Source organism: Lutzomyia longipalpis, chromosome 1 (genome assembly GCF_024334085.1).
Source record: "Lutzomyia longipalpis isolate SR_M1_2022 chromosome 1, ASM2433408v1".
NCBI lineage: Eukaryota > Metazoa > Arthropoda > Insecta > Diptera > Psychodidae > Lutzomyia > Lutzomyia longipalpis.
The window spans coordinates 10,938,571-10,955,161 of NC_074707.1; the positions used below are offsets into that span (position 1 = coordinate 10,938,571).

A 16,591-nucleotide genomic window follows, 5' to 3' on the forward strand; every position below is an offset into this window, starting at 1 on the left:
AAGTCATTTTTTGACAAATTATATTCACTTCCTCGTTGGAATTTACATTCAAAAAATTCTCGAGTACAGAACAATTAAAATTCAGAGCAATAATGTTAAGCACATTGCATTTTTCCATCAATATTTTTGAGTGTAAAGTTTTCGCAGCAACGATAAGTTCTTGTTGTACGTTTAGTCTGGCAACCTCGAGTTTCGCTGCCAAGAATAAATTCGAAAGCATTAGAATTTTATGCAAACAATATAATTTCTTGAGACTCACGTGATTGTGCAAACGCTCACTCCATTGATCTCATTGCACATCTGTGATTGTGAGACATTAGAACCATTCTCGCATCCTGGTCTCTTCTCGTCTGTCACATCAACCTTTTCGTCCGAACAAGCATTTGGTCTGGAAATAAAAATTAAGGATTTAATTTGAAGAACATTGCAGGTAGGTAGGTGATCAACATTATATGCTAGGTAGCAAGAAAAATAAATTACGCGAATATACATTTAGTTAAGCAAATAGATTATATACTATTTTTCCGTTACATGTGTTTTTTCGCTAATCTTTATGATAGATCTTAATGATTTTTTTCTCTATATACCCCCTTTTATTTCATACGTCAAGTAAAGAAGTTATAGTGCCATTGTTAATTACGGGATAAGAAAATGAGTAAAAAAAGAGAACAATTTTGAAGATCTTTCTTCTAAAAGAGCAATAAAACTAGAGAAAATTGAAAGAAATCTTCAAACTACATAACGTTGCTAACTTTAGGAATATTTAATTAGTCTCTTCATAGATTCTTACCTTTTGTACCACATGCTATTATCCATAGATTGCTGGACTTGCTTCTCAATCTTGGGTCCCAATTCATAAATCCCCGATTGTTCTAGAAAAAGAGAATTTTATTTAATTGCATTTTCAAATGATTTTCATTTTCTTAAAAAACTTACGGAAGCTTTGAGTAATAGATGATTGGATCTTATTTGCAAGCGATTCTCTGTGAACAAAATAAAGCGAAAATTGGAAGATTAGAAATAGGAAAAAACTAATTTATTTAACACGAAAGAAAAATATAATAAAAACTTACCCAAAGTTATCCCAGTCAAAGTCTTCAAATCGATCCATTGGCTTCAATTCCACACATTGTGCCACAACTAGAGCAATTATCAGCAAATTCAGGATATTTTTAGCCATAATTTCCATGTTCAAAGTCACTCAAAAACACGACTGAACTGTCTGAAATGTATTTCTACACTGAAATTGAAGAGCAATTAATTATGGTTTATTGAATAAACTATTTTGCACTTAAAAATTTATATGGTAATTCGAGTAATTCCAATTAACGACTAAACCACAATAAATTCTCATTCAATCTACTTTTTTTCTAGCTCTCGTGGCACATTTTTTGCAACTCTAATTTGCGCAGTTTGTTCAATTTCGCGGAGAATTCGCGATAGATGGGTAATTTTGTTGTGATTTTTTTGTCACTTCATCTCTCCGCGCATAGATTAGACTTATCAGGAAATTTTTCTTAGAACTCAAAATATTACATAAAGTTAATTTTAATTTTTTTTCAATTTTTTATGTAAGTCGTTTGTATTTGTTCGCTAAACAAAAATTGATTGGGCTTATCAGGAATCTTTTTTTTTTAGAAATTATAGAATTTATAGAAGATCTGTTTGAATAAAATAATTACAAAAATTGTCTAAACTCCTGACTGACTTTGCAAGAGAATAACGCTGGTTCAGTGCATAAAAATATTTAATTCTTATTGCTAATTTAACTTCAACGTCGTGATCTATTCAACCTCATAAAAATGTAAATGGAAAAATCCCCAAAGAGAGCTAAATTCTTCACATTTTAAAGACAAGTCTTTCACGAATTTTCTGCCACAAAAAATCATTCAAAAAATATTTTTTTTGGAACAAATTAATAGAAGGAACAACAAAGAAAATTGCCTAAGATTAATTTTTTTTTCAGCTAAAAGATAAACCCTCTGTGATGGCCCAGTGAGAGGCGACTTTTGAGATGACCCACTCAAAGCAGTTTCGGGTAATTTTTGATAATTTCTCTCTCTATCCACGAATTTCTCAAGAAAATTGTCTCGCTCTCCAAAAAACTGTGATTGTTCGCGCAGCATGCAAATAATGATCTTTTCACTCGTTTCCGAGAGTGAGTCAACATGTTTGTATGTACACAGAGGAATTAACGAAAGATGAAAAAGTGTCACGTAAGAGCACCACAACACATAAATTAGGAGGATTTATTTTTTAATAAAAAAAAACTTTGTTTTATTCTCTCCCGCATTGAAAAGCAATAGGGGCACTGATTGAATTCTTAATGAGATTCTCACCTAGAATTTTTATCAGCTTCTTCGGCTCCTTTGGTGTGTGTCCACTCTGTGAAACTCTTCGGTGTCTTCTGAATGTTCTGAGAATCTCTTGTTTATCGTAGATTCTTTATAGTCTCTATAATATGTTTTCCCCTGGCATTTGTGCCAACTGAATCAATATTTTTGATATTTTAGCAGGAATGGAAAATTATTAAAGCTTTTGAATGAATCATTACTGGAATTGCGTTTCCATATTTTTGAATTTTCACGAAATAAATTATGTACAAAATAAATATTTTTGCCAATAACTGTATCAGTTTCTTAATAAAAAATTCCTTGAAGATATCTTATGGATTCATCTCTCTTCGTTTAATTAGCAATATTTAAAGATTGTTTAACATTCAGGAAAAAATGTAATAGAAACTTTAGAAAATTCATTTTTTTAAAATATTAGAAAAAATCCTTTTTATTATCTTTTCTTCTAAAGGTATAAAAATTTTCATTTAAAACAGGTATATGTAGGTCCCTTAAACCAACTTCTTAAATGAGGCTTTAGAACTCGATTAAATTCATCTAAAAGTAGTTTAAGAAGTTTTTTTTAATTCCTTCATTATTTCAGTCATTTTTTTAATGATTTCTATGAGAAAAAGTAAAGAAAAGTTCATTCATTGCTGCTCCAAATGTCAAAAGGTTCTGGTGGATACATTCTGTAGTTAGTCTCAATTGGGCTGAGGCCATTCAAGATAGCATAGCGCAGATAATAAATCATCCAGAGAAAATCATCCCTATCCTCTTCCGTTCTCTGTGGGAAAAACAATTCAAGCTCGTCCGTTGTTGGCCCTTGATACAAATCACACTGGATGCTGGCATCTGTGGGCATCCTGGAAAGGATTCTTTGGATACTATATGATCCTTCTTGGTCAGAAGACATAGCAAAGTCTTCTCCGCTTTTCTCAAAGGAATTCTCCTTGATGTTTCTCCTGAATCCTTGTTGATCTGTCCTGACAAACAACTCCTTCGCTGCTTGATTTTACTGTATCTGCGTGAGATTACAAAGAACTTTATCAAAACTAAAGAAATTAACAATCTTGGTACTTTATTTACTTACCTTTTTATGAAAATTGCTTTCTTTTTCTTGTTTTATTAAAAAAAACTTCTTCAATTTTGGAGATTGTTTTCGTGAAAATGATTGTTTTGTTTACTAAACTTGTAATATTGATCAACTTAGTCGACGATTATCCAGGGAATCAATAATACTGCTCATTTATACGACGATTTTGTTGTTTTTACCCCTAAAAACTTCACCGTGGTTCTCATGTTTCACATCCGTAAGGAGTTTCATGTTTCTTTTCTCTATGTTTCACGAGATAGCATGAGAAATATACTTTCCTCTCACTCTGGCATTTTGTGTAGGTGTGTTTTTTTGAATGTGTGTGTGAAATGTTTGTTTGTGTTGTGCGGAAAAATTTTAAAATAATTATTTTTCCAGGAAAAATTCATTTTTGCGACTTGGGCCTACGCTGAAAATGCTCCGGGGGGCCCCGGGGAGCTTCAGTAAAAAATTGGACGCGAAATTCGTCGGATTAAAAAAACCATTTTATACGACTTTTTCTGGCGGAAATTTTGAGTGTTTTGAACTGGCGATGCCAATCGACGCGGCGTCGCTTCCTGGTCCCAAAAAAGGTAATTTCGCTGGGAAATTCGGCGAAAAACGCGAGAAAATAGCGAAAAACTGAAAGTGTGAGGGAGACAGTATCAGTGGCGTGCACCGTCTCATTTCCTCTTCGACGAAATGTTCCAAAAATTAGCAGTGGTGGCTTCTGGAACTACATTTTGGGCGCCAATTTCAAAAAGTAGTCAAAAAAGCAAATTTGAGAAATTTAAAAAGAAGAAGAAGAAGAAAATGTCACACAAACCAAATTGTAAACACACGTGAATTTCGCAAAATATAAATAAAAATAATGAATAGGCCCAAAAGGAAGAAAAATGAAGGACCGGAAGTAATTCAACTACCCCAGAAGCGCTACTACAGACAACGAGCCCACTCCAATCCACATTCGGACCACACATTTGACTAGTAAGTTAGCACGTGCCCGGAATGTTGCAATTGCAAATAATTTTGCAATGGAAAACAAGTTTTGTGGGAAAACTAAGCCTGAACTTGCGCTGAAATCAATGCCAACTACTTTGAGAACGGGTGAAGATGATGTAAGTTTATTTTACTTGCAGCCCATATCATCCGGATGACATGGTGTGGGCAGATTTGTACCCAAACATTGGGGACAACAAAGTGGAATTTCTCGACATTGGATGCGGCTACGGGGGCTTCCTGAGTGAGTGTCATCCTCACGGGATTCCCTTCCAATGAAGACTAATCTCTGATTTTTTTTTCAGTTGAATTGGGGAAGATCTATCCTGATAAGTTTTCCCTGGGAATGGAGATTAGGGTGAAGGTTTCAGACTACGTGATGGATAAAATTAAGGCGCTGCGAGGAAATAATCCGGGAACTTATGAGAATGTTGCCTGCATCCGTACGAATGCCATGAAGTACCTTCCCAACTACTTCCACAAGGCTCAATTGTCAAAGATGTTCTTCCTCTATCCTGATCCACACTTCAAGAAGGCCAAGCACAAGTGGAGGATTATTAATCCGTCGCTTCTGACGGAATACAGCTACTTCCTGAAGAGTGGAGGGATGATCTACACCATTACCGATGTGGAGGATCTCCACGAATGGATGGTCAAGCATCTCAGTCAGCATCCCAATTTCCAGAGGATTCCTCTGGAGGAATTGGTGAGAACACCCTAAAAGTTTTTTCTTTAATTTATTTTCTAATAAATCTTCCTTTTTCTCTACCAGATGGATGATCCTCTCGTTGAGAAACTCTACGAAACAAGCGAGGAAGGTATCAAGGTAACTCGCAATAAAGGCAGCAAGTTTGCTGCAATTTTCCGACGTCTCTGACAAAATGTTATGTAATATTAACTAATTAAAAAGAATATCTTAAAATTAAATCCGATTCTGTTTAATTTTCTTCTTCTCATTTTACTTTTTCTTGCAAGCTTCCTAATTACCCAACAAAATGCTACAATTAAAACATTTTTCTCTACAAATTAAAGCGTAATAACAAAGAAACTGGTCAGTGTCATTTCTAGTATGATAATTTTGATCTCTACCGGGTAAGAATTTTTTTTGCATTTTTAATATTCTTCACTCAACTACTGCATTCCTTTTTATTGCTTCAGCTGCTTCAACACAACTCGTTTAATCGCCATATATGTATGAGAAAAATAAAACTAGTGATTTGCAAAAAAAAAGTATTAAAACATGAATTTGATGAGTGAACCACTTTTTATGAATTTCTGGAATTTCTTCAGTCTATGGAGTTTGATTAATTGATTTAAAAAGAAGATTTTAGCTGTGTTTCTTTCAGACACAGCTTTTGTGTACCGAGCAAAATCGAAAGTCGTCAGATCGGGCTCAAACTTGGGATGAGCACGAATTAGGGTCCCCACATTCCAAAAAACGTATGCGCCAAAAATAAGTTTTTTCCGGCCGGCCGGCCGGCCGGAGTACAACGCTAATTTGCGAGAGAACGGTAATAGATAGAGACTTGCGGTAAACGGCAAAGTTTAAATATCGACTGGAAGACGTCCGATTATGAGGTCAAATCAACCCCCCCACCCCCCCGTCCGCCATTTTGAATAACCTCAAAATTTTGTTTTCGCTATATCTCAGCCGCTATTATAGCTAGAAGGCTGAAATTTTGATATGTTGTAGGGGCCATCAGGAGCTTTCCAACGATACCTCATTTTCGAAAATCGGTCAAGCCGTTTAGTCAATATGGCCGCCACAATTTTTCATCGAAAATCGACCATAACTCGAAAACGGCTTGACCGATTTTGATCAACCCGGTGTCAAATGAAAGATCTCAACAAACCCTACAACTCTCTAGAACATCCGAAGTTTCAAAAGTGACCGCTAGGGGGCCAAATATCAAAAACAAAATTTTCGATGAGTTTTCGATGAATATCTCGAAAACGACGACATAATTTTTTTTCATTTTTTCATATGTTGTAGCTGACCATATTATCTAGCTTCATGCCAAAAATGAAGAAAATCTATGGATCCGTTCTCGAGATATAGCCTTCCAAAGTTGGCATGTCTTATCTCGGGTTCTACAAGTCCGATCTTGGTCAACTCAAGCGCAAATGAAAGGTTTCGAGAAACCCTACAAATGTCTAGAACATTGCAACTTCGAGAAATGACCGCAAGAGGCGCAAAAGTCAAAAACAAAGTTTTCGAAAATTTCGAACTCGAATTTTTCGAAAATGGCGACATAAATTTTTTTCATTTTTCGATATGTTATAGCTGACTTCAAGACCTTTCAAACAAAAAAAAATTTATGAAAATCTATGGATCCGTTCTCGAAATATGGCCTTCTAAAGATTTATTAGCGTATGACTTTTCTACTTTTCCCGACTTTGCGCGTATTTAAATTAATTCGCGTTATAGTTTGCTCTCACAAAATTGGTACACTGAAAGAAACACAGCTCCCGTAAGCTTGGTCAGCTTACCAGTACATTTCTTAACGTGTCCTCCAAGATGTTCTTCATTTTGCCAACAACTGAAAAAAAAAACGAAAAATTTACGCGCTTTGGGGGGATTTATTAAAAGAAAATATTTGGAAATCTCTCGCGTCAATTTTCTCATTTGATTGTACTTCAAATTATCATGCTCATATGGAATTTAATTTCCTTGGCGTATGAATATGATTCATGGGAAATTCACGCAATTCTTCTTTTTTTTTAATAAACAAATTTTCTGGATGATTGATTATAAATTTTTTGTATCTTTAAACCATAATTCACACCTCTTTCGAAAATTGAGATTCGATTATAAAAATCTTTACACCTTATTGGAATTTACATAAATTTACCTCAAATATTTTTATTTCGTTTTTATTCGATTTTATACAATGAAAAACAACAATTTGCGTAATTCTAACGGATAATTAAGGTAAGAAAACTGTGAATGCCAAATTATAGGGCATTTTTTAACACATTTCTTGACATTTTTCGCATTTTCATACACATGAGAGTAAGATTTTTTTGGTATAAAATTTTGTTTTTTTTTTATAAATTATTTATTAATCTTTTTATTCGTTGATTTTTTTTTAATTAAATATCCTATCCAGGAAAAAAAATCATCTCTTTTCATTTAATAGAAAATTTTATTGAAGGAATTTTAAATCAATTACGTTTGGAAAAAATAAAGACATTAACTTTTATATAAAAAAAAAATTTACGCTAATTTCGAAAAAAATCGTCAAAGAATTTTTTAAAATAATTTTTGTTTAATTTTGATTAATTTTCTTTGAGTTCTGGAACAAAATCAAAAAATCTTAACGTTTAGATATTTCAGATAAACTGTTTGACCTAAGAATTTCTTGTTGAATAAATAAAAAACAAATTATAAAGAAATATTATTCCTAAAAGTTTCATAAACCGCACTAAAATCCTAAAAATCCGTAGAAATGAGTTATTATCGGGCTATTAACCTAGATCTGCTAACTTTACCCATTTCCGCTTAAGAACATTACACTGTTTACTTCAAAAGCATAAAAACAACATAAAATCTTTTCATTTTCTTAAAAGTTAAATGAATCTAAAAAGATTAAGATTTTTTGTGGATCTCTTCCGTTTTTAGAAAAATCATTTTAGAATTGGATTTTGTAGACAATTTTGAAGAAATGCTTTACTAAAATTTCCAGGACAAATTCGGATAAAAAAAAAAAAAGAACAATTTTACTCGAGGACATAATTTTAAAATTAGAACATGAGACTCTCCTTTGGAGTGTTTTTTCTTTTACGTGTATTTTCCATAGTTAGTTTTCTAGTTACCCAAGGATAAAATCGACTCTATCTCATTTTAGAAATTAGTCCGAGTTGTGCATATTTGCGTGATCTTTCTTTCTCAATTCAGTTGGGCGAAAAAACCAGGACAAGAATTATATAAAATATAGTATAGTGGTAGTATCTAGCAAGGCCGCCCACTATACTTCTCCGCAAGGAGAACAACAACATCATATAGGGCGGCCGGTCCTGTTCCTATATGGGATGTAGCGCCAAAATATAATAATAAATATAATAATAGGTAAGTAGTTTTTCAGGATTTCTTTGAATCAATATAGGCATACGACAGTATGTCTAACTTATTACTACGTTTTAGCGTATAGACAGAGTTTTTAATTAGAAATAGTACTATCTATCCAAAATAAATAAAATTTTCAAATTTTCACGCGTTGAAGCAAAATATTTATTCAATGAAGTTCAACATCTTGCTTATATGGTAATTTTTTTTATGACCACAGCATTTATTAAATCTCTTAATTGCGGAAACTTTTTTCATAAACTCGCAAGTTATAAAGTTTTTTCTTAAATGTTTTTTAAAGAAATATACAAAAAATTTAATTTTTGCAACTTCCACCATCCTTGTTTTAACAAATTGTTACAAAGAGAAGAAAAAGAAAGAAATTGAGATCATTTATGCTCTGAATAATCGTGATGTCTTCGTTCTTTTCCTCTCACATTTTTACATAACATTCAATAATAAATTTACAACTTTGAGCACGTTTGAAATGCATTTTTTTTGTGGAGAGGGGAGATGGGCAAATATTTTTGTTTTTGCCCATGTGTTATGAGTTATGTAGTTCTTGAAACGAGTTTTAGATCAAAAGCTGATTTTTCTTTCACTTCAACCTTTTTTTTGGTGAACTCTGCGTGGCATAGTTCCGTCTGATGAGATTTTACGTAAGAATTTGGATATGTAGGGCTGATAGATAAATTTTGGAGATTTTTTTAAAGCATAGACGTAAAACATAATTGGAATGATTTGTAATTTTTAGCTGTGTTTCTTTCAGACACAGCTTTTGTGTACCGAGCAAAATCGAAAGTCGTCAGATCGGGCTCAAACTTGGGATGAGCACGAATTAGGGTCCCCACATTCCAAAAAACGTATGCGCCAAAAAAAATTTTTTCCGGCCGGCCGTCCGTCCGGCCGTCCGGAACATAACGCTAAATTGTGAGAGAACGGTAATAGATAGAGACTTGCGGTAAACGGCAAAGTTTAAATATCGACTGGAAGACATCCGATTATGATGTCAAATTTTACCCCCCACCCCCGCGTCCGCCATTTTGGATAACCTCAAAATTTTGTTTTCGCTATATCTCAGCCCCTGTAATAGGTAAAAATCTGAAATTTTTATATGTTGTAGGGGACATCAAGAGCTTTCCAACGATACCTCATTTTCGAAAATCGGTCAAGCCGTTTAGTCAATATGGCCGCCACAATTTTTCATCGAAAATCGACCATAACTCGAAAACGGCTTGACCGATTTTGATCAGCCGGGGTCAAATGAAAGATCTCAATAAACCCTACAACTCTCTAGAACATCCGAAGTTTCAAAAGTGACCGCTAGGGGGCCAAAAATCGAAAACAAAATTTTCGATTAGTTTTCGATGAATATCTCGAAAACGGCGACATAAATTTTTTTCATTTTTTGATATGTTGTAGCTGACCATATTATCTAGCTTCATGCCAAAAATGAAGAAAATCTATGGATCCGTTCTCGAGATATAGCCTTCCAAAGTTGACATGTCATATCTCGGGTTCTACAAGTCCGATCTTGATCAACTCAAGCGCAAATGAAAGGTTTCGTGAAACCCTACAAATGTCTAGAACATTGCAACTTCGAGAAATGACCGCAAGAGGCGCTAAAATCGAAAACAAAGTTTTCGAAAATTTCGAACTCGAATTTTTCGAAAATGGCGACATAAATTTTTTTCATTTTTCGATATGTTATAGCTGAGTTCAAGACCTTTCAAACAAAAAAAAATTTATGAAAATCTATGGATCCGTTCTCGAGATATGGCCTTCCAAACATTTCTTAGGGTATGACTTTTCAACTTTTCCCGACTTTGCGCGTATTTAAATTAATTCGCGTTCTAGTTTGCTCTCACAAAATTGGTACGCTGAAAGAAACACAGCTCCCGTAAGCTTGGTCAGCTTACCAGTACATTTTTTTCTATTCTTACGCGTGTATTGTGATGCAATATAAGGTACTTTGGGATAGCACAGAGCACGGCGTCTGTACAGAGAGGGCCTCTGGGCTGTTTTCATGAGAAATCATTGACTTCAGTCGCACATGGAGTGACACGCGCGAATTTTTCTTTACTCTTTTCCTGACAATTTACAATTTTATTTTATAATGTGGATTTTTACTGAAAAAAGCGTAATAAAGGACAAGGTCAGCTTTATACTAACATGGTTTTTTGCATGCCATGTTTTCATGTACTTCCACACAAAATTCATGCTCTTTCCCAGCTCTGATCAAAATATGTACTGGCTCTGTGTTTCGCCATTACAGATCATTGCGGGCTGTTTTGGCCTATAGCTTGGAACTTTAATGATAGTGCCTTTGTGGCTCTTCTGTATAATTTTTTTCTTATGCAAAAAAACTAAAGTTGAGATACAAAAAAAGAGAAGCAAGAATCTTGGCGTTATGTCAGTGTTACACCATACATTTTGCTACAGCAGTTGGAGCAGTTACTCACCACGTACAGCGCGCGAAGATTGTCTATCCCCCAAAAGAGTTGAAGGTGTCCATAAAGAAACACTGGAGCTCCGTTCCGTAGTCACTTGTGCAGCAGCTGTCGTGGAGTTGAGATCGCTCTTTTTTCTTCCCTCCAAAGACAACGTGTGAGACATATCGCCCAAACGCAGACCTCAAGCTGCGAGTAAAAGTGATACGAGTGAACGAAAGCAAAAGTGCTCTGTGAGTGAAATTTTGGTGTTGTTTGTAAAAATGAAGGTAAAAGTGTTTCTCAACGTGAATCGCGTACATTTCCCAAAGAAAAAAAATTGTTTTTGCATGTGACACACTTTCTCTGCACAACATCAGTGCAGTTACTGTGTTAATGGGCCACCATCACAGAAGAAATCGAAAGTGCTCTCACCTCACAGCATCACTTTATGTACCTACTCTGTGGGGCATACAAAAGGATTATGTCATAAGAATTGCATTGGCGTCCCAGACACTGGAGGTCCGATGCAATTGTGCAATTTTTTCACTCATAAGTGCAAAGTCAATTGGCAAAAAATCTCTCTCCCTTTACCCCACACAGATTGCATTAATAATGATTTTCTCGCGTCAAATTAGCTGTGCAGAAAGATTGCAAATTGATTTATGTTGCAGTCCAAACCGATGACATTATGCAATTTCTAAATCTTTTGTATTATGCACTCCTTTGTGCTTAAATGGGGGGACACTACTAACATACCGAAAGTGGATGACTACAGCGCGGCATTATTACTGAATTGCACAGAGATATTGTAACACCTCTTGTAGGGTACTTAAAACCTTGCAAAATTGTGCATTATGATGTTGGATGATTTGCAGGAATAACAAATTTATGAACGACGAATTAATGACCATATAGAGTTTGAAATATTTTGAAAGGGTTGTCCTTATTAATTTTATGCTCGTGAAAACATAAAAAGATATATGGCCCATATATGTGAAAAATGAGCCACAAAGTTTGAAAAATTCGATTCATGTAACTTTACATCTTTCATAAAAAAAAATCTACGCTGTGGATATTCCCAATTAAAGACAAATTAATTACTTTATAGTCTAATAAAGTAAATGTTTTTATATAAAAACAATTAAATATTTTAAAGTGATTTTTAAGTTTATTTTAGAGCACCTGAGAAAACCTAAAATGTTGCAGGAATGATTGTTAAATTAGGGCAATAATGCGTAAGAAAAAATTTAAGAGTTTTAACCCTCCGTACGCCATGGAGGAAGTTGATTGACCTCTGAGATATGCACTTTGTAATGCAATAATTTTTCAAATATTAAAGTCCACTCATTTTATTATTAGTTTCTTAATTATATAAAAAGATTCTATAAAACAGGCTAATTCGACGACTACAAAAAGTTATTATAACAATAAAATTAAAAAATAAAGTGTCGTGGTGATCTTGCTTCCTTCCTTGGTTCTAATTGTACTGTTTTTCATTCATTTTCTCCCCTGAATTAATCCTTAATAACTATAATTTAAATGCCTCATGGCAAAAGCAAAATTAAAGATAAAAAAGCAAAAGTGGTTTGGCCTAGAATTTGGCTCTGGCTACGCCCCTGCCCGTACTTTAATGTTCTAGAAATGCCTTAAAGAAAAAACAATGTGCAAAAATTGTCTCAATAAAATTTTTGTAGTGAAATTAACAAAAGACTTCCTAGAACAATTAAGGTACAAAGATCGCACAAGATTTGACTAATTTATGGATAATCTCTGTTGTTGAGCACTTCTAATTGCTAAGCGCATGAAATTTTTGCCCATGGCATACGAAAGATTAAGTTTTTTTCTTCAGCTATTTGGGACTTTCTTTATAGTAATAGTTCTTTTTACGATTAAATTAAAACGTTTGAATTGGATTTGGCAAAAAAGACATTCAACTTGAAATTCTCCTTGGTCCGGCGCTTAATCTTGTTAGCATCTTACAATGTTGCTTTATGTGTCAGACAACAAATCAAATTATAGAAAACATGTTCTTAAGAAGATAAAGTTTTTCTTTACAAAGAGAAACCTCGGTTGATTCAACTTGATAAAATAATGACGAATAAAGTCAAAAACATTAATTTTTGTGCAGAAAAGAATACATCAGGAGGATTTTTTGAACGACTGGTGGGGTTTTCTTGAAGAATTCTTTAAGAGAGGACCAGTCCTCAAAACAAGAAGAAAACGCAAATTTTTGCCAATTCGTCGTAATCGATTCAATTCTTCATTCAATTTAGAATAAAAAATATTTTTCCAAATGTCATTTAGAGCATAAAAAATATCTTGGAAAATCCTTTAAAAAACCTTTTTTAAAATTTCTTTTTGATTTTTTCTTTATTAAAAACTTTCTAATTAAAATTCATATTCTATACATGAAAATTGGGAACTACGCATCTGCTCTGAAGTCCCTTTTATCCTTCTAAGACTTCACAAAAAACTTAATTACTTTCCAGGAGTTTCCGGAGAAAGCTCTAACACCCGCCGATGATTATGTTTTCCAATTGAATGATGATCTTAAGGAGTGTGCAGAACGTGAACTTCGCGAAACAAATGCAATTAGAAAATCAACCCTTGAAGCCATCAGAAATTGGTTGATTCAGCACCCAAAAATCCTCTCAACTCGTCTTGGTAAGATATTTAGGAGAAAGTGACCCAATTCAGACCTCCAAAGGTCCGTTTAAGGTGGATAAAAAATCGTATTTAATTACATAGTAAAATTAATATTCTTATCAATATTAATCCTTGGAGGATTCGTTATATCTAACTTCAAACTTAGAACTTAATTTTCTCTCAAAAAGGAAATATTTTTCCAAAAAAAATAAGAAAAAAGAAGTTTTCTTTTAACGAATTTGATGTAATTGAACTTACCTACTCAATAATATAGTTATCAAAATTTCATTTTTTGACGATTTAAAAAATTAAATTGGCCACAGTGGCCAGAAAAATCCTCCAAAGTGTTAACTTTCTATATTTTGAATTTTATTGATTTTAATTAATAGTGGATTAAAGAAGATACTAAGAGGTCTGAATGGGCCACGTTCCCCTACAAATACTCTATTTAAATAAATTGTTTTTCTTAAAAATCAGATTCTTTTTCTTTTCATATTTAATTTAAAGGACTTATCAATTTTCATTTTTTTTTATTAATCCAGACTCCAATTTTATATTGCGGTTCTTGAGGAATAAGAAATTCAGCGTTCCTCAGTCTCAGGAATGTATAGAGCGCTATCTGCTCCTCCGTAAAGTTCGCAATGGGGAGATGTTTCACAATTTGGACATGACTGTACCAGAGATTGATGATTTGTTGGATTTGGGGTAAATGGAAGGATTAAAAAAAGAAGATTCTCTTCAGGATTAAATTTCCTACCTTATTTTGCAGATATATTTTTGCCTTGCCACAGCGTGACCATTTAGGACGTAGAGTAATTATGCATCGACCAGGTGTATTCGATGTGCAGAAGCATAAAAACTATCACATGCTCAAAGTTCATGCTCTCACATACGAATCCCTTCTGGAGGATGAGGAGAATCAAATTCGAGGGTTTGTCTACGTTGTGGATGCAGCTAAAATTGGTTTGCAACACTTGACCCTCTTTACCCCACAGGAAGCCGTCAGGATTGCCAAAAATGCAGGTAATTAGCAAGAAAATTGGGAAAATTGCATAATAAAGTGAGAAAAAATGTTGCAAAAAAGTAAAAAAAATGCGCAGCCGGCAGGATTCGAACCTGCGCTCGCAGAGCGAATCTGATTTCGAGTCAGACGCCTTAACCACTCGGCCACGACTGCGAACCGGCAGCTGCTGGCCAAAGTTACATCACCTCATTGCGTCATTTTCTCTCAAACTTTTTTATAATCTAACGACGTTTTTTGGGATTATTCTTCTCAATTTTTTTTTTTTTCAGAACGTACCATCCCGATGCGTCACAAAAGGCTCGTGGCATTCAACATAAATTCCAGCCTTAAATTTGCCGTTGATTTTGGGATTTCACTTGTGAGTGAAAAATTTCGGAAACGCGTTGTTCTGTGCACAAATCTCGAGAGAGCCTACCGCTACATTGACAAAGATCTCCTTCCGGCTGAATATGGAGGCATAATGCCCATGGCAGAGATGATAAGTAAAGCCCTTGACATTCTTTTCTTTTTCAATATTTGCATTGATAATAAAATTAAGTCATTTAAAAAAAAATTAATCTTTTGTTCATGAAAAGAATTTATTTTTAATCTTTAATTTTCTTTCCTTGAAGAACTCTTCAAGAAGGAATTGGAGGCCAAACAACCAGTGATTCTCCACAATGACGGAATGCAGCTGAGATTAGATATGTACCCACCGGAAGCTCTGGAAGGCTCTCTGGGCGCCATCAATCGAGCCTGTGGCATTCAGACGGATTCAATGGGTTCCACATTCCACGGATTACAGGGAAGTTTCCGGAAGCTGGAGGTGGATTGAGTATTGTTTTAGGAGAAAAAAAATGGGACTTGGTGTTCTTATTTTGTATTCCTTATTTTTCATTATATACTTTGTATCCCCACTTCTTAGTCCGTCCATTAAATGAGTTTCCGGGTGATTTTAGTGCTTACATTCCACGTGGAAGGGCTCAAGGGTTCTAAAATCCCTCCATGTCGGTGGGAGGCTGTTGTGCAAGTGGAGGCCGCATTTTTTGCATGGATCCGAGAAGAGAGTGATGTAGCTGTGAATCCATGTCATAAAACTCCGGACTGCAAGTTCCGGAAGAGTTGGAGAGTAGAAATGGAGCATAGCTGAGTGGGTGTGGTCACGGACTTGCTGGAAAACTTTGTGTCTTGATTCGGTCCACAAGTCATCCACGTCGTCCAGGGCTTCCTCGAATCCTTTTACAATCACCCACTCAATCATGAGACCCTTGAAGACAATTGCAGCTTTCAGAACTCTGCTCAGGCTTATCTAAAAAGGAATTTCATTGACAATTATCCTTAAATCCTTTGTAGACAGAAATCTCAAGATTTGAAGCTTACATGGAGGATTACGTTGGTGGCAAAAGGCCTCCAGATCTTAAGAGTCATGTCGTTGAAGTTCCTATCGATGGCCTGGAGTGCCTGATCCACTTGCTGCGGAAGAACATTGTGGCTCGAAGTGAGGGGCCGACGTCGCTTTGTGGAATTCGTGGAATAGGATCTTTTCAGGGCATTGTGACTCAGAAGATTGGCAGCCAAATTGGAGTGCTCGCGGATCTTATCGATCCATTTGTAGCTATTGACCAACTGCGAGTAAAGCGCTTGACGATCCTGTGTTGTCTCCTGCGACAAGAAGGATGAATTGCCCAAATTAAAGGGTCCTGCTGGTGGGGTTAGCACATTTATAGCCGCCTCCACATCCCTGGAAGGCAGGAAAACGAGAAAATTTATAAATCTTCTTATTGAATTTTGGTGATGTAAACAGAAATCTAACCTCAAATTCATCGTGACGGCATTTAGTAAATCCTGCAACTCCAGCAAATATTTCGCATCTCTTCCTTCGACCCCATGTTCAGCCCTCACTCCTCCACTCAGGGACTCAAATATTTGCCCCACACTTGATCTTAATTCCTTAATCGCACTCAAAGCTGTATGCAATGGCTCCGTCATCTTTTGTTTTTGTTTTTACACTCAAAAAAACTTTTACTACGCTGAGGT

General features: G+C 35.0%; 5 protein-coding genes and 1 non-coding gene across 9 annotated transcripts in view; 3 read left to right on the plus strand and 3 right to left on the minus strand.

The window, feature by feature from the left end:
• Positions 1-16,591, plus strand: part of LOC129790048 (solute carrier family 35 member B1 homolog) — a 766,332-nt gene that overhangs the window by 95,636 nt on the left and 654,105 nt on the right. The window lies entirely within an intron of this gene.
• On the minus strand, positions 4-3,575 carry LOC129790470 (uncharacterized). 2 transcript variants are annotated; one of them, XM_055827973.1, is made up of 7 exons: positions 3,427-3,575; positions 2,340-3,351; positions 1,074-1,240; positions 937-983; positions 791-872; positions 260-388; positions 4-195 (listed from the first exon to the last, which is right to left on the minus strand). In XM_055827973.1, the coding sequence occupies exons 3-7, from the start codon at positions 1,187-1,189 to the stop codon at positions 96-98; spliced, it is 474 nt and encodes a 157-aa protein (XP_055683948.1). In that variant the 5' UTR covers positions 1,190-1,240; positions 2,340-3,351; positions 3,427-3,575; the 3' UTR covers positions 4-95. The 2 variants fall into 2 exon arrangements, with proteins under 2 accessions (XP_055683948.1, XP_055683939.1); XM_055827964.1 differs by having other exon boundaries at positions 2,340-3,357; positions 3,427-3,535.
• On the plus strand, positions 3,882-5,334 carry LOC129790248 (tRNA (guanine-N(7)-)-methyltransferase). The gene is made up of 4 exons (XM_055827683.1): positions 3,882-4,395; positions 4,548-4,651; positions 4,713-5,113; positions 5,180-5,334. The coding sequence occupies exons 1-4, from the start codon at positions 4,280-4,282 to the stop codon at positions 5,282-5,284; spliced, it is 726 nt and encodes a 241-aa protein (XP_055683658.1). The 5' UTR covers positions 3,882-4,279; the 3' UTR covers positions 5,285-5,334.
• Positions 10,976-15,507, plus strand: LOC129790036 (clavesin-1-like). The gene is made up of 6 exons (XM_055827207.1): positions 10,976-11,192; positions 13,395-13,569; positions 14,094-14,256; positions 14,321-14,574; positions 14,845-15,057; positions 15,187-15,507. The coding sequence occupies exons 1-6, from the start codon at positions 11,187-11,189 to the stop codon at positions 15,387-15,389; spliced, it is 1,014 nt and encodes a 337-aa protein (XP_055683182.1). The 5' UTR covers positions 10,976-11,186; the 3' UTR covers positions 15,390-15,507.
• Trnas-cga (transfer RNA serine (anticodon CGA)) lies at positions 14,647-14,728 on the minus strand. The gene has a single exon. It is a non-coding gene; the product is annotated as a tRNA-Ser (tRNA).
• Positions 15,135-16,566, minus strand: LOC129790128 (mediator of RNA polymerase II transcription subunit 27). 2 transcript variants are annotated; one of them, XR_008750535.1, is made up of 4 exons: positions 16,368-16,566; positions 15,935-16,295; positions 15,460-15,863; positions 15,135-15,374 (listed from the first exon to the last, which is right to left on the minus strand). XR_008750535.1 is itself a non-coding variant. In XM_055827412.1 (3 exons), the coding sequence occupies exons 1-3, from the start codon at positions 16,541-16,543 to the stop codon at positions 15,510-15,512; spliced, it is 891 nt and encodes a 296-aa protein (XP_055683387.1). In that variant the 5' UTR covers positions 16,544-16,566; the 3' UTR covers positions 15,135-15,509. The 2 variants fall into 2 exon arrangements, 1 of the variants encoding a protein (XP_055683387.1); XM_055827412.1 differs by having other exon boundaries at positions 15,135-15,863.